The 26,339-nt window shown below is 38.4% G+C and overlaps 1 protein-coding gene and 1 non-coding gene across 14 annotated transcripts in view; one reads left to right on the top strand and one right to left on the bottom strand.

Moving 5' to 3' along the window:
* LOC113066182 (connector enhancer of kinase suppressor of ras 2-like) overlaps positions 1-26,339 on the bottom strand; it is a 75,578-nt gene that overhangs the window by 8,918 nt on the left and 40,321 nt on the right. For 4 of the 13 annotated variants that reach the window (XM_026237916.1, XM_026237921.1, XM_026237928.1 and 1 more), the window contains exons 6-19: positions 24,163-24,282; positions 23,280-23,339; positions 22,263-22,331; positions 17,522-17,668; positions 16,453-16,589; positions 15,448-15,641; positions 14,462-14,551; positions 10,883-11,091; positions 5,698-5,746; positions 4,769-4,944; positions 4,018-4,091; positions 3,802-3,941; positions 2,837-2,940; positions 857-1,376 (exon numbers count right to left, since the gene is read on the bottom strand). In XM_026237916.1, coding sequence (XP_026093701.1) covers positions 857-1,376; positions 2,837-2,940; positions 3,802-3,941; positions 4,018-4,091; positions 4,769-4,944; positions 5,698-5,746; positions 10,883-11,091; positions 14,462-14,551; positions 15,448-15,641; positions 16,453-16,589; positions 17,522-17,668; positions 22,263-22,331; positions 23,280-23,339; positions 24,163-24,282 — 2,089 coding nt within the window. The remainder of the gene's footprint in view (positions 1-856; positions 1,377-2,836; positions 2,941-3,801; positions 3,942-4,017; positions 4,092-4,768; positions 4,945-5,697; positions 5,747-10,882; positions 11,092-14,461; positions 14,552-15,447; positions 15,642-16,452; positions 16,590-17,521; positions 17,669-22,262; positions 22,332-23,279; positions 23,340-24,162; positions 24,283-26,339) is intronic. The other 9 variants (XM_026237917.1, XM_026237922.1, XM_026237919.1 and 6 more) reach the window with 6 other exon arrangements.
* trnat-agu (transfer RNA threonine (anticodon AGU)) lies at positions 11,995-12,068 on the top strand. The gene has a single exon. It is a non-coding gene; the product is annotated as a tRNA-Thr (tRNA).

Here is a 26,339-nt window from a genome sequence, read left to right as displayed (position 1 = left end):
GAAAACACAGGAAGAGATACAGACAGAAAAAGACCCTCAAATCCCTGCACACTACTGTCTGGGAGAACACTGCTCTTAACAATTTAGCATCGAAGCACTCAAATAAATTCACAGGTGCATTAAAATAACTCTGCTGTACCTATACTGTTCTCATAATGAAAGGGGTTATTAAAATCTAATAGAATGTGGTAAAGAGGTTTTAGAGAACTGATTTGAGCCGATCTTGTCCTCAGAACCATTTATTTTCTGCAATGCACAGCTACTTATGTTGCAAAATAATAATAAAAGGTAGATTCAGTACCTTTGCAAAAGCCAGATCAAGTCACATCCCCCCATTTGCCATCATTACCAATTTGTGTGTACACTTGGACTGTCAATCAATTATAAAAATTAATTAAACTAAAAAAAGAATTTAAGGGTCAGGGGAAATTTAACTTTTGAAGTCTTAATTTCACAGTCCTGATGTAATTAACTCATTAATTAACAAGAATTTGTTAATTATTTATCATCAAATTAAAAAAAAAAGAGAGAAAAATTTATATTTTAAATAAATAGCATTTGTCTTTGAAAAAAAATTATTAACAAGAATAATAATAATAAATCAATTTATGTTTATATGTCTAGCTCTCTCTCTCTCTCTCTCTCTCTCTCTCTCTCTCTCTCTCTATATATATATATATATATATATATATACACTTCTATATACATATCTATGTATATAGAGCTAGACATATATACATAGATATATTTAAAAAAAATTCTCACGACCCTCGAAAGTTGGTAGATATATTATATTTTGGAGATAACATATACAGTATATTATATATATCATAACTCTTAATCACTGTTGACCCACCGTTATTGATGCAGTGTGAACGGCTGAGCTCCCTACGGCCGGGGTCCCGTTGTTCTGCCATGCTGGCGGAGGGTGTGAGGAGGGCATGCAGGCCACTATCCCGAGGCAAGGTGAAGCTGCGGGGTTTCCCGGCTGCATTACAAGGGTCTCGGAGCCTCTCCCCTTCGAGCAATGGGAAGGGCCCGTAATGTTCCTGCATCATTGTGCGTTGGGCAGGCAGAGTGGATTGGCGGCGATATTCTGGAGAAAGACCTGGACCTGGCTCACAGAACACAGCGTCCTCTAGGGGCAGCGTCTGCAGGTAGTGGAGGCCTGAGCTGGTCAGAGGGGTTTCAATCAGGTCCTGCCATGAGCGCCGTTGGCTGGTGGACTTCCGAGCTGGGGAACCTCCTCCGCTGCTGCTACCCCCATGCGGTTCAGAGCGGTACTCCTCGTGAGAGGAGCGAGACTGGGAAGTTTCTGTGGATGAGAGGCGGCCGTGCTTGGGTTCTAGGTAAGGACTGGCACAACTCACCTGGTTCTGAGTGAGAGAAAAAGGTGAACATTAGGTTAAACCCGAGTATATGCTAGCTAGACTGTAGGAAGCTTTTACTCAGCAACTAAGCCAGGCAACTTTTGTCTCTTCCATGGGGCACCAAAGATAAAAACATGAACAAAAGAAAAGTACGACTGAATTTGATGATCATCATGCAACTACATTTTCAAAGGTATAAATCATTCATGCCCTTTAAAATTCACTAGGCTTAAAAATCATGAATGGAAATAATGCTCTTGCTTTTCTGCACGTATCACCTTCATGCTAAAGGCAAGAATAAAGTGTGCTAATGAAGAAACTCGGAGAGTAGAACAGGCCCCTGAATACCCGCTCTCATCTAAGACAGGCAGATGAATAATGAACAGAGAGAGCTCTGGTTTCGGTGAAAACCGCCGAATATAGAAAAATGGAGAGATAGGGGACAGATGAGTGGAGGGAGAACCTGTCAAGCGGTGTTAGTGTGAAAGTAGACACGGAATATGGGCTAACTGCTCTTTCTGCTTTCAACCAACTGGTAATGTTCCAAAAGAACATGTTTAATTATATAAGATATTTAACTAAAATAAATAATTATATGATAGTTGGGATAGAATGATAGATAGCACAACAGACAGAATGATAGAACGATTGACAGAATGATAGATCGATAGACAGAACAATAGACAGAACTATAGAACGATAGATCAATAGAATGATTGACAGACAGAGACAGATAGACAGATAGATAGATGCTCTGAAATGTCATGAAAAACAGAAAACTCTGGAGATCTAATAGTTGACCATGTCTGTCTTCCTTAATTAATTTCTCTTTGGTAATAATGTGTGTGTACAGTATGTGTGAAGGAGAAATGAAAGGGGCCATTTAGAAGAAAAAAAGTAAACCTGAAGGAATGAAGGAAAATACACAAAACACAGTGACCAGTACACACACACAAACAAATTAAACCACACACATTCAGGAATGCATACACATATAATGGCTTACAAATATATATTTTTTTGCTTTATGGTAATGAGAATTGTCATAATAATCTTTAAAATAGGCTTTGTTTTCTTCACAAAACAAATAAAAAAAGATATATCTCAGTTGTTAATATGACAGGTTTCACAAGACTTGCCAAAAAGGAAATAAATATCCGATGATGTCTATCAAGAGCACAGGGTAAACATAACAGTGACTCACAAAACTGAGAGACACGTAGAGAGAAAGAGAGATGAGACTCAATCTTATCACATCTCTACAGTGGGCTTAGAGATGAGGAGGTCTGACTCATTCACACACACACACACAGCCATTCGGTGACGTGGTAAGGCCAGGACTGGGGGACGGCACTATAAAACAGCTCTTTTACCAATGTCAAATGTCAAGCGTTATGAAGCCGTGCTATTGTGTGGGATTACACAATGAGAGAGAGCCGTGTGTGTCTGTGTAGATGCTGACTCACCGAGGGGGGCCGTGGGTATGTGTCATAAGGGGGCGGTGGGCTGTCTTGCTTGGGTGTCGAGGGCGTGTCATTGTCTTCGTGTTCACTTTCACTCCAGTAGTCTGCTGGAAGAGAGAGAGAGGAGCATGCAGGGAGTCATTAGCTTGTTGCAAAACATTTCCATAAAGTAAACAATAATTAAATTAAAGCCTTGGAGATCATGTGGAGCATAAATCTACTTTGTAAATGCATTTTATAGATCCTACTTTAAACAATGTATCTATGTATATGTTTCGAGTTTGTATCATTTTGTAACAGAATATCAATAATAACCTTCGTTCAAACCCTCCTCCTCCACATTTTTGAGTGCAACACCCTCATCTCAAAATCCAAACAACATCCAATGCATAGAACCAAGTTCTATCTGTTACTCTCATGTGTGTCAATCTTTTTGTTTCACTGTGACTTCAAAATAGAATAGTGTTCCTGTAGCTCAACTGGTAGAGCACTGCGCAAGCAAGCGCAAGGTTGGGGGTTTGATTCCCCGGGAGCACATGATACGTATAAATTGATAGCCTGAATGCACTGTAAGTCGCTTTGGATAAAAGTGTCTGCTAAATGCATAATTTTAATTAAATTTAATTTTAATTTTAATTTTAATTTTAATTTTAATTTTAATTTTAATTTTAATTTTAATTTTAATTTTAATTTTAATTTTAATTTTAATTTTAATTTTAATTTTAATTTTAAATAGACGGTGATGTTTTCTATGGTCTCAATAGGCTTGCAATGTTTTTGGGAAAGTCAGCTCTTATTAGGCCCTCTCTATACTTTGGTTGACCCCTCCAACAGTTTTGCTCAGCCCTTCTCACATACATTGATACACTTGTAAGATGCTTATATTGAAAGCGACTTAATTTACATTCAGTGCACACATGTTTCCTGGGAATCGAACCCATAACCTTCCTAACTATAAGAAATCTCACCCTGTTCTTGACGGATTCGCTCTCTTTCTGCGTAGCCGGCAGCCGCCATGTTGAGACGACTCAACCATCTGTTCATATCGTCCACGCCGTCTGCTGCGAAGTAGAAGCTCTTGATTTTGGGATGGCATGCTTTAAATGCACTGCGTAGGGAGCGAAGACACAATAAGAATCCCTCAAGCATCATCATCACGCTCCTCAAAAGTTCAAGTTACTCACTATTTTTTGCGACATTCACTGGCTCTGTCGATCTTAAACTCAGGGAGGCTGACGAAACCTTCGGCTTTCTCATCCTACAAGGTAGAGAGAAAAAGAGAGAGAGGACTGTGTGGATGTTTCACCCCACTTACACTCATCTGTAATGTCATTACATCCTCATTAAGAGTTACATCTCCCTATTCTTCTCTCTTTTTCTTGGTTCATTCCATTCCATTTTTCTCCAGCATTAAATTGCAGCAGCATCACTGACAGGAGCTCTGCATAAATAAATGAAAAGCATAAATTGGTGCGGCCCTCTGTAAGCCCTGTCTGTGTTTACGAAACCCACACAGTAGAAGATCATCAATTATAGCAGAGTCGGACTATGTTGCAGGATTCTCAGTGGACCAAAACCAGGCCGAGAGGAACACTCCCCTCCCCATACTTCCTCTGAAACCCCCTGAACGGCAGTCGTATCCCATACCCTGGCCGCGATAAAAAGTGTAATTAATCAAAACCAAAGGAGCAAGGGAACAAGTAAGGGAGAGAAGGGGAGTGTTTGTTGGGAGAAGTTCCTTATCTTCATTACAGCAACAGCGTGTGTAGAAGACTGTTTTGTTGGGGTAGATGAGCATTAATCTTGTTCCACACAAGAGAGTAAAGCGGGCACCAATTAAAGCCTCATCTCTAGATCGATACATTTTCTGCTGCGCTGGTGGATACGAGAAACAACAAAGACAACTGCATTGGCCAAACACGCACACACACTCACCTCTTCATTCATGTACCAGTACAAACAGGCGTCCTTCAAAACAAACCAGTACTTCTTCCATTTCTGCGAGAAATAGCTCTTTGCATCCTTCTTCTTCCACAGCCAGCCCTCACAGTCCCCACGACCCAGGTCCTTACAGGAGATTCGTCTCTTACTGATGGAGGACAGCGGAGCCCCTGAATACCATATAAGAGAACAGTATTTGAATCCCAATTGGATAAAGCTGTTGTATATAGCATCATCAGTTGATTTCTGTATTAAAGGGTATCTTTTACTTATTTGCATTCTTCAAATCTTGTTGTTACAAATCAGTTTAACTTTCTTTCATTTATAGACCATATAAGGACATGTGCAGAATGTTCATGCTGCTCTTTTCCTTATAATGAAAGTGTATAATGACCAGTACCCATCTGCCATGAATGTCCCAAAATGTGTCAGAATGCTTACAGTCGTGGAAGTCGTGGCCTAATGGTTAGAGGGTTGGACTCCCAATCTAAGGGTTGGGAGTTCTAGTCTCGGGCTGGATGGAATTGTGGGTGGGGGGAGTGCATGAACAGCTCTCTCTCCACCTTCAATACCACGACTACGATGCCTTGAGCAAGGCATCGAACCCCCAACTGCTCCCCGGGTGCTCCAGCATAAATGGCTGCCCACTGCTCCGGGTGTGTGCTCACAGTGTGTGTGTGTGTTCACTGCTCTGTGTGTGTGCATTTCGGATGGGTTAAATGCAGAGCACAAATTCTGAGTATGGGTCACCATACTTGGCTGAATGTCACTTGTTATAAGTATGTTGGAAATTAACTTTCTTTAGTCTTTTAGGATTTGTATTGGTGCATATTTTGCCTGAATAAGGCAAAAAAAAAGGACAAGTAGTGTACACAATGAAGACAATGTTACCAAACATGAGGATAAGAAAGATAAGGGATCACCTTTACTCTTTTTCTTGGTCTTGGAGAGCAGAGAGGATCCCTGGAATGTCTGTTAAGCAAAGCAGAAGACATAACATAAATACATACACATACATACATACAGTATACACTCACAAGAACACATACATATGCATACACATTTTTTTTTCGACATCTCTCCATTTGTGTTTATTCATAAGTATTATATAAATATATTAGAGCTACAGTTAAATATATTTATATAAGATTTATGAATAAATATGAATGGAAAAACGTATTGGAAAATACAGCGGGATGAAATGAAACGAGACAAAATTTATCTCAACCAAATTATCAGTCAACACATTTGGTTCTCCCGAGTGGAATAGCATGGAGGAAATGTGTGAACATAATGATCTCCGAGCATCAATCCATCGCAAAACAAATTAAAATCAGAGATGACATTCGAGCAGATGAAGGCGTGAGAGCCCAAACAGCCAGAGAGAAGGAGGGCAGGAAGAGGCATAGAGAGAAAATAAATAATATTTCTAACATCCTTGGCCCTTGTGTTTATTGAGCAGTATATCTCGGATCAGCACACCCAGACCAAGTACATATTTAAGATCCAAGCCCTGTGGCAATTCTCTTCCATGAAGAAAATTCCTGAAACCTTGAGCACTGAATTAGAGATAAACTTGTGTTGCTATGCATCCATTAGCAACAGTATTGAGAACACACTGACTAACATCACACTAACTGATTTATTGATATCTGCCTGAGGAGGGAAGCTGCCCTGCAGCCCAAGAAGAAAGACTGAAATTGATTAATGGAACATGTTTAGAAACTCACTCAACCGGTTCGGAATGTCTTTGTTTATGCAGGAGTATCTGAATAAATTGTGTCCACTCCTTGAAGACGATTTTCTGTTTGTTCAAGTGCCCTTATCGGTTATTCAATAAAAATGGTAGTTGTCTCAGTTCAAGTTCAAGTCCCGGGTCATATTCCAATCCCACTCACTCTTTATTACTTCACTTTCTTATAAAATAAAACTCAAAAACATAAATTAACAAAAGATTGTGGTTTTCCCAGCATTTCGCCTCATATCACAATTAAATGTCAACACGATTCTCTCCCAAAGCACTGTGGGAATCTACTCCCAGAAGGTATGAATCGCAATTGGTGTGTGAATTGGAGCGAGTTGTGAGAAACACTTAGACGCTGAGAAAGAAAAACTTCCCTGAAGATTAAACACTTAAACATGAACAAAGCAAAATGATCTAGCAATGTATAGTGACACAGCATATATATCAAGAAACAATACAGACCTTACACTAAGCGGATGATGGAGAGATAGGGGATGGACGCCTATAGGCAATACTCAACCTTGAATTTCAGTAATAAACATAATTTACAATGTCCCTGAAGAAACAGAGGGGGTATTATTGCTGAGTTAATGGCCCTGCTGACACTCAAACGACATCCAAACTTGCTTGAAACAGTCACGAGTAATCACTGAAAATGTTTAGGGGTTGAAGAGCCACTCAGTGATAGGGGTCGTGTAACGGGCCTCATTCATGAAACACGAGCAGAACAATATCCGTCAATCATTTGTAAAACCATTCTTGTGTAGGAAGATTTTAACAAATGACGTACACAGAAATTCTCTTTGCTTGGGTTTCATGAATATGTCTAAATGTTGGGGAACCGCATGCTCTTGACAATGCATGAAGCACACGCAGAACAAATCCTACAAGACATGAACATGAGATGTGCATCAGCAGACCAAGTCCAAAGATCTTCTTAACTTAATTTCTTATGCCTCAGGGGTCATGATCCTCAAAGAGAGAGCATTATGGGATGACTATGACCCGTGTGGCTCGAATAAACACAGTGGTTACATCTCAGCAAGTGGCATGGACATGATTTTTGCTTCCTGCAGTTACTTCTGGTTGCCTTCTGCTATGGTGCAATGGTTCTGTTCATCCATTCTCTCAGTCTCTGATGTGGGTCACTCTCAGAAACTAAGTGAATTTGTTCTCTCCACTATCTCTATCACTAACACGTCATCTTAGATGGCATGCTAAAATTTGCCATCAGGGTACAACTGAATGCCACATGGCATTGCAGGCTCTCAGTTCATGACATATGGTACAAACCTCTTCCGCTGTGATTTCAACAACTGACATATGCTGACATATGCTCCATCTGATGGCCTTAAAACATGCATTAACCTCTCGTTATATTTAAACCAAACCTGTAGATAAGCAGCAACTTCTCTTCTCTCATCTTTGAATTCTTGTAGTCTTCAAATGATGTAATGATGGCAATGGGTTGCTTTAATGAATAGGACTGAAGGCACTGGGTTGTGTCTAAAGTGTTTTGACAGTCAGGCAAAACACTTCTTTGTGTGTGTGTCTGATGGGCAGAATGAGTGAGCGTTCTCCTTGAGTGTGAGGTCAGTGTGCTGGCATTATTCAGACAAACTGCAGCTCTCTTATCAGACTGCATAGCAGGCAATTAAAAAACACTGTAAACAATAGAGCTTAATGCAGTAACACTGCAAATTCCAACAGAAGCAGGCTTATTAAATCAACGATGCACAGCGTGGTCTCTCCATTCTGCTTTTCTTGCATCATCTCATTGCATCTTCTCATATGGCATCTTACTCATCTTAATTGACCTTCTCTTTTAATGTTAGTCTAATATTCTTCTCCTCATTTCTTCTCTCCTCTCCTCTTCTCTCTCCCTTCATCCCACATCAGGTCAGAGAACAAATGGACACACACGCATCACATTGCTGAGGGTGTTTTCACTGCTGCACAGTGTGTGTGTGTTCACTGCTGTGTGTGTGCACCTTGAATGGGTTAACTGCAGAGCACAAATTCTGAGTATGGGTCACCATACTTGGCTGCATGTCACATCACTTTCACTTTCTTGCTTCTCACATCTTTTCTTGAATCTTTTCTTATCTGATTTTCTCTTCTCATCCAATCCCCTCTCATCTTGCATCCTGCTGTCTTGTCATGTCTCCTCTGGTCTCCTCTCATCTCTTCTCACATCTTCTCTTCTAATTTAATTTTGCCTCTTCACCTCTCATCTAGTTTTGAATGTAGCCTTCTCCATGTTCTGTCTTGTCATGTCTCTTCTCTTCTGGTCTCATCTCATATTGTCTTTTCTTTTCTCTTTTCTTGCATCTTCTCTTCTCATTTAATTCCCCTTTTTCACTTCTCATCTTGCTTCTACTCTTCTGATTGTCTCATATTTTGCATCTTCTCTTATCTCATCTCACCTCTTCTGGTTTTGAATGCTCCTTTCTCCCCAATCCTTCTTGAGTCCCTTCTCTTCTGGTCTCATCTAAAATCAATCATGTCTGCTCTCGTCTCATCTTGTATTCTCTTCTCCTTTTGCATCTTCTGGCATCTTCTCATTTCCTTTCATATAATCTCATATAAAGTGTGCTTAGACCAGCACATTGGTTCTGTCCAAACTATTGGTGATGGAGTGGTCAGCAGAGTCCCCCCCCCCCCGCACACCCCTCATCCCACATCAGGTCAGAGGACAAATGGACACACATACATCACCCTGCTGAGGGTGTCTATAAACAGACGCCGCAGGTATGATATACTGTGAAAGTCACTCTTACGCAACACTGTAACACCCCAGCTGGGATCTCAGAGTGGCACCTTTCACACTTCTTCATGAGGACCTATAATTAGACCCTTATTTTTAAAAAAATGATAGAGAACTAAACACATGTAATAATTTCTCATGGTCTGCCAGACATACAGTATCAAGCACAACATATTGACATGAAGACAGCACATGGATGAGCTTTGGCCAATCACAGTTCTGTTTTGGATGGAGCGCAGCCAATCACGTCACTCTGTGCCCTGTGACAGATGACAACACAACTTAGTCCCGCCTACCCCCACAGAACCACCATCTGCCTACTCAGCATCCATATGCACACTGTGACACACCACTGCGAGTCACTTTTCCCCAGATTATTAGTTTTCCCTTGGTGTTTGTGTGTGAGGTTGTGGCTGTTTCGGTGTGTGTGTGTGTGTGTGCTCCAAGAACATCGGCTGCCACATTCCCTCTTAAAAATGTCAGCCAGATCTCACCTCCACTCCTAATAATTTCACACACAGGGCAGCTGTCTCACTGAGAAAAACCACCCACCCACACATACACACAGTATACACAGGGCTGAGCACAAACTCCCACACACCTCGACTAAAGGCTAAAGGACTAACACTCTCATTACACTCACACACACACACACATGCACACACAAACAGTCACCTAGCATGTGGGTGTAAGTATACATTCTGCTTCTGCACACCAAGATCAGGTGCTTTCAATGAAAACTCTTTATGTAAGACTCTACCTGCACTGATCACAGAGACCTTGATCGGGCGAAGAGCCGGTGAAAGCAGCCAGACCTTGAAGAATTACTCTTTGTTACTTGAACACAGACATTGTGCGATTTTAGCCTGATTTTAGCCCGATCCAGACCGTGACACTCTAAAAGTATATATTCTTAGCAAAGAGAAAGAACCTGATTGAGACATGTCAGATAAAAGGTGCACATACTACCACACTACCAGCTCAATAGCTCAAAAGTTTCTTAATCAGTATTTTTGTCTAGTTTTGCAGGTAACATCCTTAAAACAAGATCAGTGTTCTTGAGAACAAAACTGCACAATATATTTACATTGTTTAACAAATATATTTTTATTTATCCATTATCTAAAACATAAGTATATTATGCTTACCAAGGCTGCTGATCAAAATATATTAAAAATAGTAATATTGTGAAATATTTTTACAATTTAAAATAACTCTTTTCTATTGAAATATATTTTAAAATGGAATTTATTCCTGGGATGGCAAAGCCGAATTTTAAGCAGTCTTCAGTGTCACATGATTCTTCAGAAATCATAATATACTGCTTTGGTGCTCACAAAACATCTCTTATGATCAATGTTTATCTTTAAGGATATTTAAGAAAATACTATGGAAAACAAAAAATACATAAATTTACAGTCTAACACTATTGGTCACTGCAAACCAATCACTTTAATTTGGCAGTCTGCTTTGGAGATGGCTTTTGTTCCCCAATCAACAAGCCTGGTACTAGCAGGACTACAAATAGTACCACCAAGATAACTGCAGAATAAACCAACTCCCTTCAAAGGACTTTGACAGAAAGCACACTACTCACATGGTATAGAGAGGTGGAGTCGGGGTTAGACTTGTTCATGGATTCCTGACGGAGAACCTCCATTTGGAGGGTGGGGAGAAGGGTGTAGTGGGTGGGGCTCCCGCTCTTCTCACTCTTCTTCTTGCCGCGTTTTCCCGTGTCTCTCTTCATGCTGCGCCCCGCTAGTTCGGCAGCCTTCTCATCACTTACATACCGCAACAGAGAGTTTTCTGAGAGACAGAGAAAGAACTGTATCTTTAGGTGAATATATGCATATATTAAAAAAAGCTTTTGTGTTTCATGAAAGAAAGTAAGTCATATGGGTGAAAAACATGAGGGTGAGTAAATGATAACAGAATTTTCATTTTTAGGAGAACTATCCCTTTAAATGCTTTGCACAACTATTGTTTAATCATTAAACTGCAACCGTTTGACTAGTACTTAAACTGAAAGGATACACAGCCCCTTATGCAAAGGAAAAGATCATTTTTCCAACGTTACCATTTTATATGATTAATCTGGCATTATACATTTTATTTGGCATGTTCAGTAAATCAAAATTACGTTTGTACACCCAGTCCTTCTCAAACAGTATGGCCATTTTCCATGCTATTGTACTGTCTCAAATCATTGAATAAGCTCTAATCAGTATTCCATCAATCAAGCATCCCAAACCCTTCTCAAAATACTCCAAACCTTGTTCAATCACAATGATTCATTCCCTCAATAGAGGTCTATTATTAGCACTACACTAGTCTGTGCACTCTTCCCAAATCAGTCGAATCCAATCAAACTCTATAGGCTTATTCTAGCCTAATGAGCATAACAAGCCAATTGGTCACAGCCATATTAGCGAAGCCAAACCAACGGGCTCCCAGCAGTCCCGATTTATGCTCGTCCTTTAATTTAGGAACCACCACAGCCATTGTTGGGTTTCCCTTCTCCCACATCCATGCCCTCCGTTGCCCGGCAGCAGCCAATGGGACATGAAACTCTCAGGAGAGCTCCATTCAGAGTTTCCATGGCAACAGCATGCTTCCAGAAGAAATTCCCTCTTCTTTACAGCTCGGTTTCCCTCACGCTGATGGAAAAATTGAAGAGCTGGCAGATTTTAAATTGCATGTGTTCAGGTTGGTGTCATGGCTTAGTTGGATAAAGCGCCTGTCTAGTAAACAGGAGATCCTGGGTTCGAATCCCAGTGGTGCCTTTGCTGGTGATCAAGCGTCGCCTTGGGCTGTGTGGTTTGTCGGGAAGTTGTGGTTAGAGAGTTTAACTCCTAACCCTAGGGTTGTGGGTTTGAGTCTTGGGCTGGCAATACCAGGACTTAGGTTCCCTTGAGCAGAACACAAATTCTGAGTATTGGTCACCATACTTGGCTGAATGTCACTTCATCCAGGCAGGTTACAAAGCCTTGCAGAGTCATTATAAATCCTTGTTTAATTAATTGTAACTTCTAAAGTGAATGAAACAGTAAAAAACTCATTAAATTGGACAAGAAGTGGATTAATCTAAAATGTCAGTCTGGATGATCCAACAGTAACAATGTACCTTTATGTAGGGCTGCACAATTAAACAAAATATATTGGATTATATAATGGATAATAATGGATTGCCAACATTACAGAGGATATATGACAAATTACCAAGATTTGTCAAGTTGCGGGTGACTTTAATACATCTTTATCCTTTTTGAACCCTCTCTCTACTCTCACATCACAATCTTTGTCCAACATCACTCTCCTTTGAGTGCCTCTTTCTTCTTTTACTATCTTTCTTACTCTCAGTTAAACACCATCTGGCAGCCTCACCACCAGCATTTTCTCCCCAGCTTTTTACGGGGAAAAAAGGAACTGCAGAAAGCGAGGAAATAAGAGAGATATCAAGGTGCCATACTCCGCACAATGCGGATAAACACAGCAGCTTAACAGAATCATATAGCAGCCAGGAGACACAGCCAGGTGATAATCCACCCCCTCGCTCAAAAACACATTTACAGACTCATAAGTGCCACAAAGAAGAGAGAAGAGAGGGGTTTGGGCAACTGCAAGTTCTGGAGGAGACCATCGAAAGAAAACAAACACGTTAGCGTGGGAAAGCAGTAAGACACGACACGAGTGAGTCAAAACAAAAGATGCTGCCCCCTCAGCCTCAATGAAGATGGTGATAAGGAAGTGACGAAGACTAACCAGTCAAACTTTAACCCTGAGCTTATAATTTAAAAAATACAATCCGTAAAATGTTGATGAAAGAGCTTCATTGATATTATCTGTGTTTTCTGTCGAGAGTTCTGGACTGTATTTCCTAACCAGCAGCCAATTGAGAGTGTCTTGGGCCCATCACACACTGGCTCGGTGTTGGTACTCAGAAACTGCCACTGTTATCCTGCCACTGCATGCAGTGCAGCCACAGGAAGTAATCAGTAATGCCCAGCACACTTCAGAGCCACCGTGCAGCGAGGAGAATTAGATCCATGGAAAAGAGCATAGCTAAACTTCACTCCTGAATAAAAGCCATGACAATGTAATAAAGCAGCAGAGAGAAAGAACAATGGGAAATCCAGACAGAGTGAGAGCAAAGATTTGAAGAAAGATCAACAGATGGTGAACGAAGATGCATTCTAAAGATATTAGATAAAGATATTCTGGATAAATAATATATATATTATATATATATAATTAAAATGGACCCTATTTACTTAAGTAATAATAATAATTTTGTTAATATTTATAAATTGCATTATTTATGCTATTCTACTTTTACCTTAAATAAAATAGACATAAATGTTCATGTTTATTTTGTGTAATACATCATTATATATCCTAAAAAAAAAAAAAAGAGCCATGCAGAGGGGGAAGCATAATGATGAAATGTCAATTACTCTACTTTAAATTCTTAACTTTAGAATTGTTGCATAAAAGCAATGTAACAATGATGTAGTAAAACAGCTTTTTTTGCTCATCTGAAACTGATTTAATATCAGTCTACTTTTTACAGTTCAATAAATTCTGATGGTTACAATAAAGAAAGAGATGCTGAAATATACATTCAAGGGGTTTTAGCAGTTCCCTGCAGTAGGACATGCTATCTAAAACTATTTTATAGTATTTATAGTTTTTTTTGCTTGTGTTCCTGTAGCTCAATTGGTAGAGCACTGTGCTGTCAAGCGCAAGGTTGGGATTCGATTCCCCGCGAACACATGATATGTAAAAATTGATACCCTGAATGCACTTTCAGTCGCTTTGGATAAAAACGTCTGCTAATTTTAATTTTATCATATTATATTATATATATAACACTGTTATAAATTATATTATATACAATGATTTATACAGTACGTATGATCATTTTAGGTTGCAGCTATAGTGCCAAACTATATAATAGTTCATTTTATATTGAGTTTTCATTAAAATAGTTTATATAATACTATAATTACTAATAATATATTATTTAACCCCAAATTTGTGAAAAGATTCTGTCTTATACCTACAGAAAAACAGACCACCTAAGATTTTCATAATACCTTTGCAGAGTGAAAAGAAGAAGAATGGATAAAAACAAGAGAATAACCATGTGCATTTACTGTGACTGACACAAACTGACCTCTCCGACCTTCTCTCTTCATTCTAGCTGGGTCCTCGTAGTCAGGAACCCAGTTATACTCTGCAGGCATAGAGATAGGCCTCAGACGACCTGAAAGCACAAACATGCACATATACAAACACATCACTTCCTGTGTGTGTGTGTGTGTGTGTGTGTGTGTGTGTGTGTGTGTGTGTGTGTGTGTGTGTGGAAAGACAGGGAAAAGAAAGATTGAAGTAAAATGACAGTTCACAATCCATTTTCTTCACAGATGCCAAGGTAAGTCTGTTCAAGTGTGTGTTTGTGTAAGACAAACTGTCAGAGTTAATGTGTCCTCTCGTTTTCTAGGGAAGCAGCGGGCATGGAGTGTGTCAGCAATTCTGTGCCACTGCAGTGGCTCACGCTGGCATTTAACGACTAGAGCTGAGTTCTCTGGTTCTGGATATAATGCCACACACACACACACACACACACACACACAAAGTGCAGCCCAGCTCCCTGGAGTTTAATTACAGAAAATCTGAAGCCGACTCCACTATGCAGGAAACTTGTTATAGACATGCTCACTTTATAAACCTCAAAGAACATACAACCACACGCAGCATTGCTAAACATGTAGCATACTTTACAGAACATATTTAGACTAGCAGAAGCTTCCCATTCCATTTCTTTAGCTGGATCTAAAAACAATATCTTATTAACAGCTTACTTAATAACTCAACTTAGTTATGCAACATAATTGGGGTATGTCGTGTTTTTTGGTCGTTACGTGCTGTTTTATAATCAGCAGATGTTCACTGAAGTTTGGTCTGTGCCTTGAATTAGTTGCTAGGTCAATATTCAGTCTCTCGGGCATCTGCTGTAAAAGCTAGCAAAAAATAACAAAAGCAGAAAGGCAGAAACAAATTTCCCATGCTAAAAGAGTGAATAACCCTGATGTACCATCTAAGCTTGTAATAAACTGTCTTCACAGACAAAACATTTTGATCCTGTGTGTGGTAGTGTACCGTAAGTAGGTGTGCTGTCTCGGCGGGATGTTGTAGGTCCGTGGTTGGGTTCATACTCGTAGCAGTACAGGACGGCCTCTTCTTCCACGAGAGGAAATCGTCGTCTATACTCTTGATCCAGGAATGAGTTCGGTGATTCTGACCCTTTTGCGATTGGTACCCCAACATCCCCCGGGACAATGCCTTTCTCATCTCTAAAACCATATTTAAAATGTTTTCTATATTAATATATTTTCAAATGTAATTTTTCCTGTGATGGCTAAGCTAAATTTTCAGCAGCCAGTCTTCATTGTTACATGATCCTTCAGAAATTTTTACTAATATCCTCATTTGGTGCTCCAAAAAAAAAAAAAAAAAAAACATTTCTCATTATTATAAATGTCAAATACAGTTGTGCTGCTTAATATTTTTGTGGAATAGTTTTGATGAAAAAGTAAAAAAATAATAAATAAATAATAATAATAATAAATAAACAGCATTTATTTAAAACAGAAACCTTTTGTAACATCTTTTACTGTCACTTTTGATAAATTGAATGTGTCCTTGAGCAGTAGAGTAGATCAAATGTCACACATACTATGGCAACAAAGGAAAATAGAAATTCTATTATATTTTGTCTAGAAAAAACACACAAAAAAAATCAACCATTTTACAAGTGGATTTAGGCATCACAACATTTTGCAGTATGAAAAATGCCAATTCGTATTTTGATTTGCTAGAACTGACATTTAACAGCTTCATTAAAATATTATTGTTTTTTAAAGATTAACTTTAAGTGAGCAATAGATAATGGTAATCTAAATGCAAAACTGTATAATTAAATTGAGTATTGTTCGACACATAGATCAATTAAAACTGATATATGAAAATAATGTTGCAAAAACAGATCATTTTTCAAAATTTAGTTTTTGATGTAATATTGACTAAGATGACTAAGATGACTAAGTGAACTTCAAGAAACATAGCAGCTGAAGTATAAAAGAAGCCTTTACTGGATGAGTTTACCTGGGTGTGTACGGCTCGGATGGAGGGGGCGGGATATACAGGTCTTGGAGGGCGGAGCTATCACGCTTGGAGGGTGTGCTGATGGTGCTTGTGGGCGTGGCCGAGCTGCTGGTCGGACTCCTGGGAATGACTGGCTGCTGGGCAGACAAGATCAGTAAATTAAATATCAAAGTTCACATCTACTATGAGCTCAAACTACTGGTAAAATGTCTGCGAGCACAACCAAATGTAATAATGGACGTGACCCAGGCACTGATATGTGTAGACAGTCACAAGGGCAAGGGTTAGAAATTAATAGGTCCCTGAGCAGTAAGACGGCGGCACAGTCCCTCTGCAGTGCTGTCTGCAGTAAACAGTGCACTGGGATCTCTGGGTGAGGATGCTTTGACATAATGAGTGGGAGTCTATGGAAACATTTGCAACATCTCCAGAGAACACAATGGTTTCAGACAGACATGTGATTAGTGTCTCCAGTGAGCTGAATGCCTGGAAACAGGGGTTGTGACACAGACTGCACAGGTGGATGTACAGACATGACATGCACAAAGAGGCACATGCATATAATCAGTGAAATGAGCATATAAGATAACAGCCGCCAAGATAGAGACATACACAGATGGCTGTTTGGGGAAAATGGCTAAAAGTTTAGCCTAGAGTCACAAGTCTAGAACCAACATTTAATCCTTCACCAAAAGCTGATTAAAGCTAATCTGCTCTCTCTGGTGCAGAAACAAACACTTTCCACAACACTTTTAAGGCAGGTTAGTGATGTTAATGCAAAGACTTAAAAAGCACCGAAAGACCACAAAGTTAACTCAGATATCCAACAGTCCTGTTATTTACACATAACAAACTGATTTCTAAAGTTTTGTTACAAAGTTTCAGTCAGAAGTAGGATGTTTGACGTTTGAATGCAAAGCGACATGTAAGCAGGCAGGTGCATCATGGGAAATGGAGTCAAAGTGTCAGTTCACTAACTAGGATGAGGCCCGGGAGCAGGTGGCAGATAAAGGGGAAAAGTGCAGCCCAAAATGATGAAGCTTTTGGGACAGGGCGATCTGAATCCTACCTGCAGGGCCAGGGGCTTCCATCTCATGTTCTTTAGTAGGGCTGGGGCAGAGGTGAGAGTGCTCTGGGGACGCTTTTTCAAGGTCAATGTCACACCGGCAGGATCCCCGCGCAGAGAGTTTACCAAGTTTTTCAACTGCCAGCCCACCTACAGCAACAAATACAAGGTCAACATACACAGACTCGACAAGAACGCCACACAGAGACATCAACTGACAAGAAGCTAGGAAAGGCTTACATTCATCTCTCTATATTCTGTGAATATTGAGAGAATATACTGCAACTGTGTATCACACACATACATTTCCTGACAGATAGCTCAAGTTGGATAAGTTTACTATGTGAAATGAGTGTACACTAATGAGGTGTGATGTTTGCTAATCTTTCAAATAATTCCACATTAAAGTCTACGGAAGAATTTGACATTCAATGTTTAAGTCAATATTTGAGCATTGGGTTTTATTATGCATAATCATGAATTCTGAAGCATGAAAAATGAACCAAATGCACAGTGTGGGAATTTTTTTATTTTTTTTGTAGATAATTCAGGAAATTGTTCAAATGAAAGATAAAAAAATATATATATATATATATATATATATATATATATATATATATATATATATATATATATATAAGATAAATAAAATATAGAAACATAGTCTATATACTGACTAATCAAAAAAATCAGGGAAAGGTAGAGAGCTAGCTGATATGATGGAGAGAAGGAAGGTCGATATACTGTGTGTACAGGAGACCAGTTGGATGGGTAGCAAGGCTCGTAGTATAGGAGCAGGATTCAAGCTGTTTTATTATGGTGTGGATAGTAAGATAAATGGGGTAGGTGTGGTCCTGAAGGAGGAGGAGTGTGAGGAATGTCCTGGAGGTGTAGAGAGTGACAGGATCATGAGTCTGAAGTTTGAGATTGAAGGGATGATGTTGAATGTTGTTAGTGGTTATGCCCCACAGGTAGGTTGTGAGTTAGAGGAGAAAGAGAGATTCTGGAGTGAATTAGATGAAGTGATGGAGAGTATTTCCATGGGTGAGAGAGTGGATATAGGGGCGGATTTTAATGGACATGTTGGTGGGGGAACAGAGGTGATGAGGAGGTGATGGGCAAGTTTGGAGTTAAGGAAAGGAATCTTGAAGGACAGAGTAGTGGACTTTGCTAAGAGAATAGACATTGCTGTGGTTAACATATTTTCAGAAGGGGGAGGAGCATAGAGTGACTTAAAAGGGTGGAGGTAGGAGAACACAGGTAGACTACATCTTATGAAGAAGAGGCAATCTGAAAGAAATTAGTGTCTGTAAAGTAGTTGGAGAGAGTGTGGCCAGACAGCATAGGATGGTGGTGTGAAGGATGACTTTTTTGGTCTGTAAGACAAAGAGGTCAAAGATAGAGAAGAAAACCAAGTGGTGGAAGCTGAAAAATGAGGAATGTTGTGAGTGCACTGTGTGTTTGTAGACTTGGAGAAAGCGTATGACAGAGTGCCAAGAGAAGAGCTGTGGTACTGTATGAGGAAGTCAGGAGTAGCAGAGAAGTATGTCAGAGTGGTGCAGGACGGTGATGAGGTGTGCTGTAGGTCAGACAGAGGAGTTCAAAGTTGAGGTGGGACTGCATCAGAGATCGGCTCTTAGCCCCTTCCTTTTTGCTATAGTGATGGACCAGTTGTCAGAAGAGGTCAGACAGGAGTTTCCTTGGACAATGATGTTTGCAGATGACATTGTGATCTGTAGTGAGAGCAGGGAGCTTGTGGAGGAAAACCTGGAGAGGTGGAGGTTTGCGCTGGAGAGAAGAGGAAAGAAAGTCAGTCGTAGTAAGACTGAGTACATGTGCGTGAATGAAAAGGAGGGAAGTGGAACAGTAAGGTTACAGGGTGAAGAGGTGAAGAAGGTACAGGAGTTTAAGTACTTGGGGTCAACAGTCCAGAGTAATGGAGAGTGTGCGAAAGAGGTAAAGGAGTGGGTGCAGGCAGGTTGGTATGGGTGCAGAAAGGTGTCGGGAGTTCTGTGTGATAGGAAAATATCAGTGAGAAACAAGGGGAAGGTGAGACCAGCCATGCTGTATGGTTTAGAGACAGTGTCACTGAGAAAGAGACAGGAATCAGAGCTAGAAGTAGCACAGCTGAAAATGTTGAGATTCTCTTTGGGAGAGATAAGATTGGACAGGATTAGGAACGAGTACATCGAGGGACAGCTCATGTTGGACGTTTGGGGGACAAAGTTAGGGAGGCCAGATTGAGATGGTTTTGACATGTTCAGAGGAGGGAGAGTGAGTATATTGGTAGGAGAATGTAGGAAATGGAGCTGCCAGGCAGGAGGGAAAGAGGAAGGCCAAAGAGGAGGCATATAGATGAAATTAAAGAGGATATGAAGCTAGTGGGTCCAAGTGTTGAGGATGCAGAAGATAGGGATAGGTGGAGAGAGATGATTCGCTGTGGCGACCCCTGAAGGGAAAAGCCGAAAGAAGAAGAAGTCTACATACTGACTGACTACATATTTTTTATTGTTGAAATATTTCTGTTACGCTGCTATAAAAATGCTTACTGAGCCGGCAAGTGAAACTCATAGCTGGAGGCAACTGTTTAAATATAATTCTAAAATAATGTGACACACTACTGTGTATGCAAACTCTACATTTTTAAAGATGTTTACATTAGATTAATTATTAAACTACAATAATTCACAGCATTTCAGTGATTTTCAGCTGGTTAAGATGTACTATTAGATGATACAACACCACTTAACCATGGTAAAAATCATTGTACATCATCACTGACTCAAGTGGCTTATAAGAACAATAGCAACATGATTAAACATAATATAATATAATATAATATAATATAATATAATATAATATAATATAATATAATATAATATAATATAATATAATATAATATAATATAATATAATATAATATAATATAATATAACATAGTAGGTCTTTAACACATGAAAATATATAGCTGCCATAATATTTTAGGAATGGGCTCATAATATTTGGGGATCTGTGGCATCAAAAAGTTTAAAACTCTGTGATAAAGGATACCAATGTTAAATAAATATTTATGGATCATCACAATAAATAATTATTTCAACTGCTGGTTAGTTAATTATATATATAATTAATTAAATATTAATGTGCTGTCAATCAGATTTTAGAGCAGGAAAAAAAACACTATATTAACCCAAAACTCTCTACAGTGTCAGTATATGAAAAGATAAATGTTTCATTTTAATATGCTGCTCATCTCTAAATCTAAGAGGTGAAATTAAGCAGTACACATTCACACACACAAACATTTGTTCTTTTATGATAGTGGGAACTTTTGATTGATTTCCATACTTAAACTGAGCTAATGATAATTTATTTCCCCTAACCTAACCCTCAAAGAAATATTTATGCATTTTTAGACTGTCATTAAGAGATAATTTATTATATTTATTAAGCAGTGTTCTGTTCGCTGGTCCCCAAAATGTAGCTGGTTTGAGGTTTTACTATACTTTATTATCCTTGTGGGGAAAAGTTGACCCACACACTCAGATAAGACTGTCCTTCACAGACAGAAACAACCACAATACACAACTACAAACACACACACACACACGCACACACACACACACACACACACACACACTGAGATGGGCTGGATAGTCAGACCTGATCCTATAGCGAATGGGGACTAATCACAGAGGTTACATATAGAGCAGCTCCCACAATGCACCATTCTTTAATGTCTGCTGAGGTTGTTCCTGAACCGCTCATTGTTACGGTACTTGTTTGTTTGTGTGTTTTTCGCTACAAGCCGAATTCATATCTCTTATCACACATTAAAGGCGCTTTTACCCAATTATGAAGGTGACAACAATCTAATTACATGAGGATTAATGAAGTCATAGTGCTGCTGATTTTTCATCACAAAAAAAAGCTCAGCATCCCTAACCACAGCGACAAAAGACAAGCAAGAAAAACTGATGTAGAAGTTGAATTCTGGTGCCTTGAGGTAAAAAGCATCTTAAATCTGAAGAACTGAAGAAAAACATCAGAAGACATTGTGATAAGGGATGATGACAAGGGAACATTTAGCTTTCTGCTTTTGCTTTAACTTCATCAAACATGCCACCAAAATTATTCAGCACCTTATGCACATCAAACACTAAGGAAGTAATTTCAAACAGAATTGATTTCAGAAACTGAACTCCATGTGCAATTACTTGTACACAGACGTATGCAGAAAAGGTTCTTTGTCAATTATTTGAAAGGAACTCCACAGGGTAAGATCACTGGAGTACCTATTGACTCACTCCATATGCACGCAAAAAATCTCTGAATTACAACCATCCTTAAAAACAAACTCCACTGCCCTTCATTACATGTACAGCCTCTTATGCCCTTTAAACACTCTCCACTCTCACTCAGAAAGGCAGTTTAAAGCGTAACACATTAAACCAGCTGTCTGAATTTAAGTCAAATTGGAATATAGCTGCCCTAGTCATAAAAACATCTAGCAATATGTTTTAAACCTCTTAGTGCTTTAACAAGGACACATTAAAGTCCTTAAATTCAAATGCATCTCATTTTCAGTTCCATAATTCCATACACAAGCAGGCAGAAAAGGGGCAACTGCTGTTGAATGCCAAGTGAGACTTACATATATAAATAAAAAAACTGATGGATGGATGATAAAACAGAAGAATAAATGAGCCAGATGGATTGAGTGACTAAGAGAGACTGACACTCACCACTGTCTGATGGTTCACCTGGATGACCTCATCACCTGCGTGGATCTTTTTACAGCGATCTGCTGGAGACTAAGAAAGAGACAAAAAAAGGAGAAATATAGAAAGACAGAAAAACAGAGAGAAAAATAGATGTCAAATGACAAAGCAGTTGAAGTATTTAATTTACATTCAAATCTAAGAATTTTGTAGATGTTTTTATCCAAACCAATTTACATTGCATTCTATGTATATTATGAAATTTTATTACAATTTTAACATAACTGTTTTCTATTTCAATATATAAAAAAATGTGGTTCAATCATGTAGTTATAAAGCTAATATTCACCAATCACCAATGCTACAAACATTTGTGCGCTTAATATTTTTGTGGAAACCATGGTATTGTCACGATCATGGACTGTTTTTTGTTTGTTTGTTGTCTTTCCTCTTGTTTCCCGGTTTTGATCTAGTTTCTGTCTTCCTTTGATTAGTTCAATCAGTTCACCTGTGTTCATTTATTATCTCATTAGTTCCCTCGTTTAGTTCTTGTATAAGTTCTCCCTGTTCTGTTCAGTCCTTGTCTGGTCACGTTTGCATTCATGTGTGTTTCCCTGCCCTTTTCGATTACCTCTTGTGTGGATTATTGTGATTAAACTTTGTGTGGGAATATATTCATCTTCATCGAGTCTTCTTCATCTATACACTGTGGCAGATACTCTGTCCTTTACTTAAAAGTCTGGAGGAAAAACTTTTTTTTCAGCAGTTACACTTTAAATTGATAAGTGACAGTATGGACATTTACAATATTATAAATATTTCTATTTCAGTATTTCAATATTTTATTTAGATCATGGATCTTTATTTAGAGCAGTCCTGTCTGTATAGCTCTCTCTTTCTCTCTCTCTTGCTCTTTAATTTGAGCATGTGCAGTAACAGCCGTACAATCAGTTGCTGAGATTTACTTTTATCTGCTGCAAACAGAACATTACAAAAATCACATGAATTAGAGCGCACACATTACCACTGACTGGCTCTTACCCCTTCGGTGGTTCCTGTGATAACGTGAAGACCATCATATGTGGATTTGATGTACATTCCCTTAAGATATAAAAGACACAGGAAGAAATTAATAGACTCTAATGAATAATCTCCTCATCTCTTCCTCTTTCTGTCTCATGCACACATTGAAAAACACTTCAAAATGATTTTAGTCTATTAATGTGTATATAGAGAAGTTAAATTGCTTTTAATAAAAGAGATTTATTTTTAACACAAGCAAGCATGCATACACACATTCACTCATTAGAACAAAGATCAGTGTTCGGGAAGTGACTCTAAAACTGTAAGGCAAGATACACAAGCTGCTTCTAATTACAATTAGTTAAGCTAAAATCAAGCAAACAAAAGATAATCATTACATAACCATTCAAAAGTTTGGGGTTATTATTATTTCTCTTTTTTTAAACATTTTTTTTACTTATTTATTTTTTGATGGCAAGTTGAATTTTCAGGAGCAATTACTCCAGGCTTCAGTGTCATATGGTTCTTCAGAAATCATTCTAATATGTTGATTTGCTTCTCAAGAAACATTACTTATCAACAAAACACATACAAAATGTTTGTGGAAAACATTATACATAATAGAAAGTAAAAAAAAAACAACTACATTTGAAATATAAATATTTTGAAAATTATGTCTTAACTGTGCCTTTTGAGCAATTTAATGCATCCCTGCTTTACAAAAATATTAATTTATTAATAATAAATATTACTGACCCCAACCTTTTGAAACGAAAAATATATATATACATGTTATTTTAAATATTAAATAATTATCTGTAAAGTTAATAAATTATCATATAAATTGATTCGTAATTAGCTCAATGGTCAATAGTACAGTAGTTATTGTGTATGATCTTACCAGACCCTCTGAAGGTTTGATATTAGCCAGTTGTACCACTTCCAGATGTGCCGACTGGGAGACCAGTGGGTCTGATGACAGTGAGATGATGTGGTCACATACCCCAGACAATGTCTTACACTAGTGAGAGGGGAAAAAAGAGAGACAGAGAGAATATAAATTATTTTCTGTATGGATATGCTGCACTGTGCAAACAATTATTCATTTATTAACTCAGCCTCATAGATACGATCAAATTCAGGTTTAATGTCCCGTGACCACAGAATGCATCTTTAACTGAAGTCAATATTCAACTTTTGTGGGGCACAGTTTTAGTAAGTAGGTGCAGTTCTGAAGCCATTTCCATTGGGAAGAACTTTCTTATGCCTAAAAAGACTAAAGCTATGGGTTGGTCAGGTATGACTATGGTGATGATTTGGTTTGGAAAATGTGCTGTATTAACTGACATGAAGTTGGTTGGCATAAAGTTTTCAGAAGAGTTCATTTTCAAGTAATATATTTTTATTTTTTCATGTGCTCGTCAGTCTTCCCTATACTCTCACCCTTTTTCGTTCATTATCTCAACAGCGTTATATCAAACTCTCAGCGATTATGATCATATTTCACCTCTCTAGGATATTGTGTAGTTCACTCAAGGTGAAGGAGCTGGGAATCGATGTTTCATTTCCTGTTAACCACTGCACCATTCCTATGGTCTCCACTTTACTCTCAGCAAGCTTTTTACTGGCATGACTATAAAGTTACTGACTATAAACTTATAACACTGAGGCATTCAAGAAAATTTTCAAAAATAATAAGCAAGAAACCAACAGTGTTAAGAAAACTACAACACATACAGGTGCATCTCAATAAATTAGAATGTCAGGAAAAATTCATTTATTTCAGTAATTCAACTCAAATTGTGAAACTCGTGTATTAAATATGCACACAGTCTGAAATAACTTAAGTCTTTTTGTTTTTTCAGTTGTGGTGATTTTGGCTCACATGTAACAAAAACCCACTAATTAATATCAACAAATTAGAAAACTTCATAAGACCAATAAAAAAATATTTTTGTGAATTGTTGGCCTTCAGGAAAGTATGTTAATTTACTTTACATGTACTCAATACTTGGTAGTGGCTCCTTTTGCTTTAATTACTCTCTCAATTCGGCTTAGCATGACTGCAGTTAACTTGTGATTTGTATTAGCTTTTTAGGGTTCTGTAGCACTTTAATTCACTTTGTTTTATGGTGTCATCTTTCTCTCTGCTTCTGCTTTCATCTGGTGTCATTGGTGTGTTTGTTTCTCCTCCTACAGTCAGTAGCTGAGGTGGGGTGATGCTGGGGAATGAAATATGCTGCTAGCAGGCGCAGTGTGTAGGTATTTATAGCTGTGGGACTCAGTGAGAACGACAGCTGTGCCCAGCCCAGCAGTCTGTGGCGACAACAGGACCTGCCACACACACCGCTGTGTGCTAGTGTGTATGAGACGGGAATCTCACAAAGAGCCTAGCTGTGGGTCTGCTGTGACTGCAAAGGGAACTTGACCTCAGGGCTTAAACTAGTAAATACATGTTCACAAAATGGTTCCCTGAGGATTTTACGGCAACAAATGTAAAACACTGAGATGATGAGACATTTTTTTTTTTGGGTTTCTTTTACTTCGTTTATTTTCTTCATGACCTTATTATATCTTATCTTATGTATATAAAACACTTAAAATGCCTACACACTAATGCATTTACAAATCAATGTTTTAAATTATGTTATATTCAGAATATGAAGCAATGATAATTCAGCTTTTAATTTGTTTCATTATATATATATATATATATATATATGTGTGTGTGTGTGTGTGTGTGTGTGTGTGTGTGTGTGTGTGTGTGTGTGTGTGTGTGTGTGTGTGTGTGTGTGAACAAAAAATACTGATAAGAATACTGTTAAAGTACCAGATTGATAAGCAATATCAGTAAGAGTAGTAATATCATTAAAACCATAACGATACCCATCCCTACAAATGAATAACATTTTTAAAATATTACATGAACAGCACTTACAACAGAAACATTCATTTACAACTAACTTGTAACAGTGATATAGTGCAATCTCATATCATATTTATTTTTACTACAAAACAAATCTATTTTGGGGGCAAAAATGCAGGCACTACTGAATAATGACTCACAACAATCAATTT

The sequence above is a fragment of the Carassius auratus genome, chromosome 49 (genome assembly GCF_003368295.1).
Source record: "Carassius auratus strain Wakin chromosome 49, ASM336829v1, whole genome shotgun sequence".
In the NCBI taxonomy this organism is placed as follows: Eukaryota; Metazoa; Chordata; class Actinopteri; order Cypriniformes; family Cyprinidae; genus Carassius; species Carassius auratus.
Note: the sequence above shows the minus strand (reverse complement) of the source record. Positions and strands in the feature narration are given on the sequence as shown.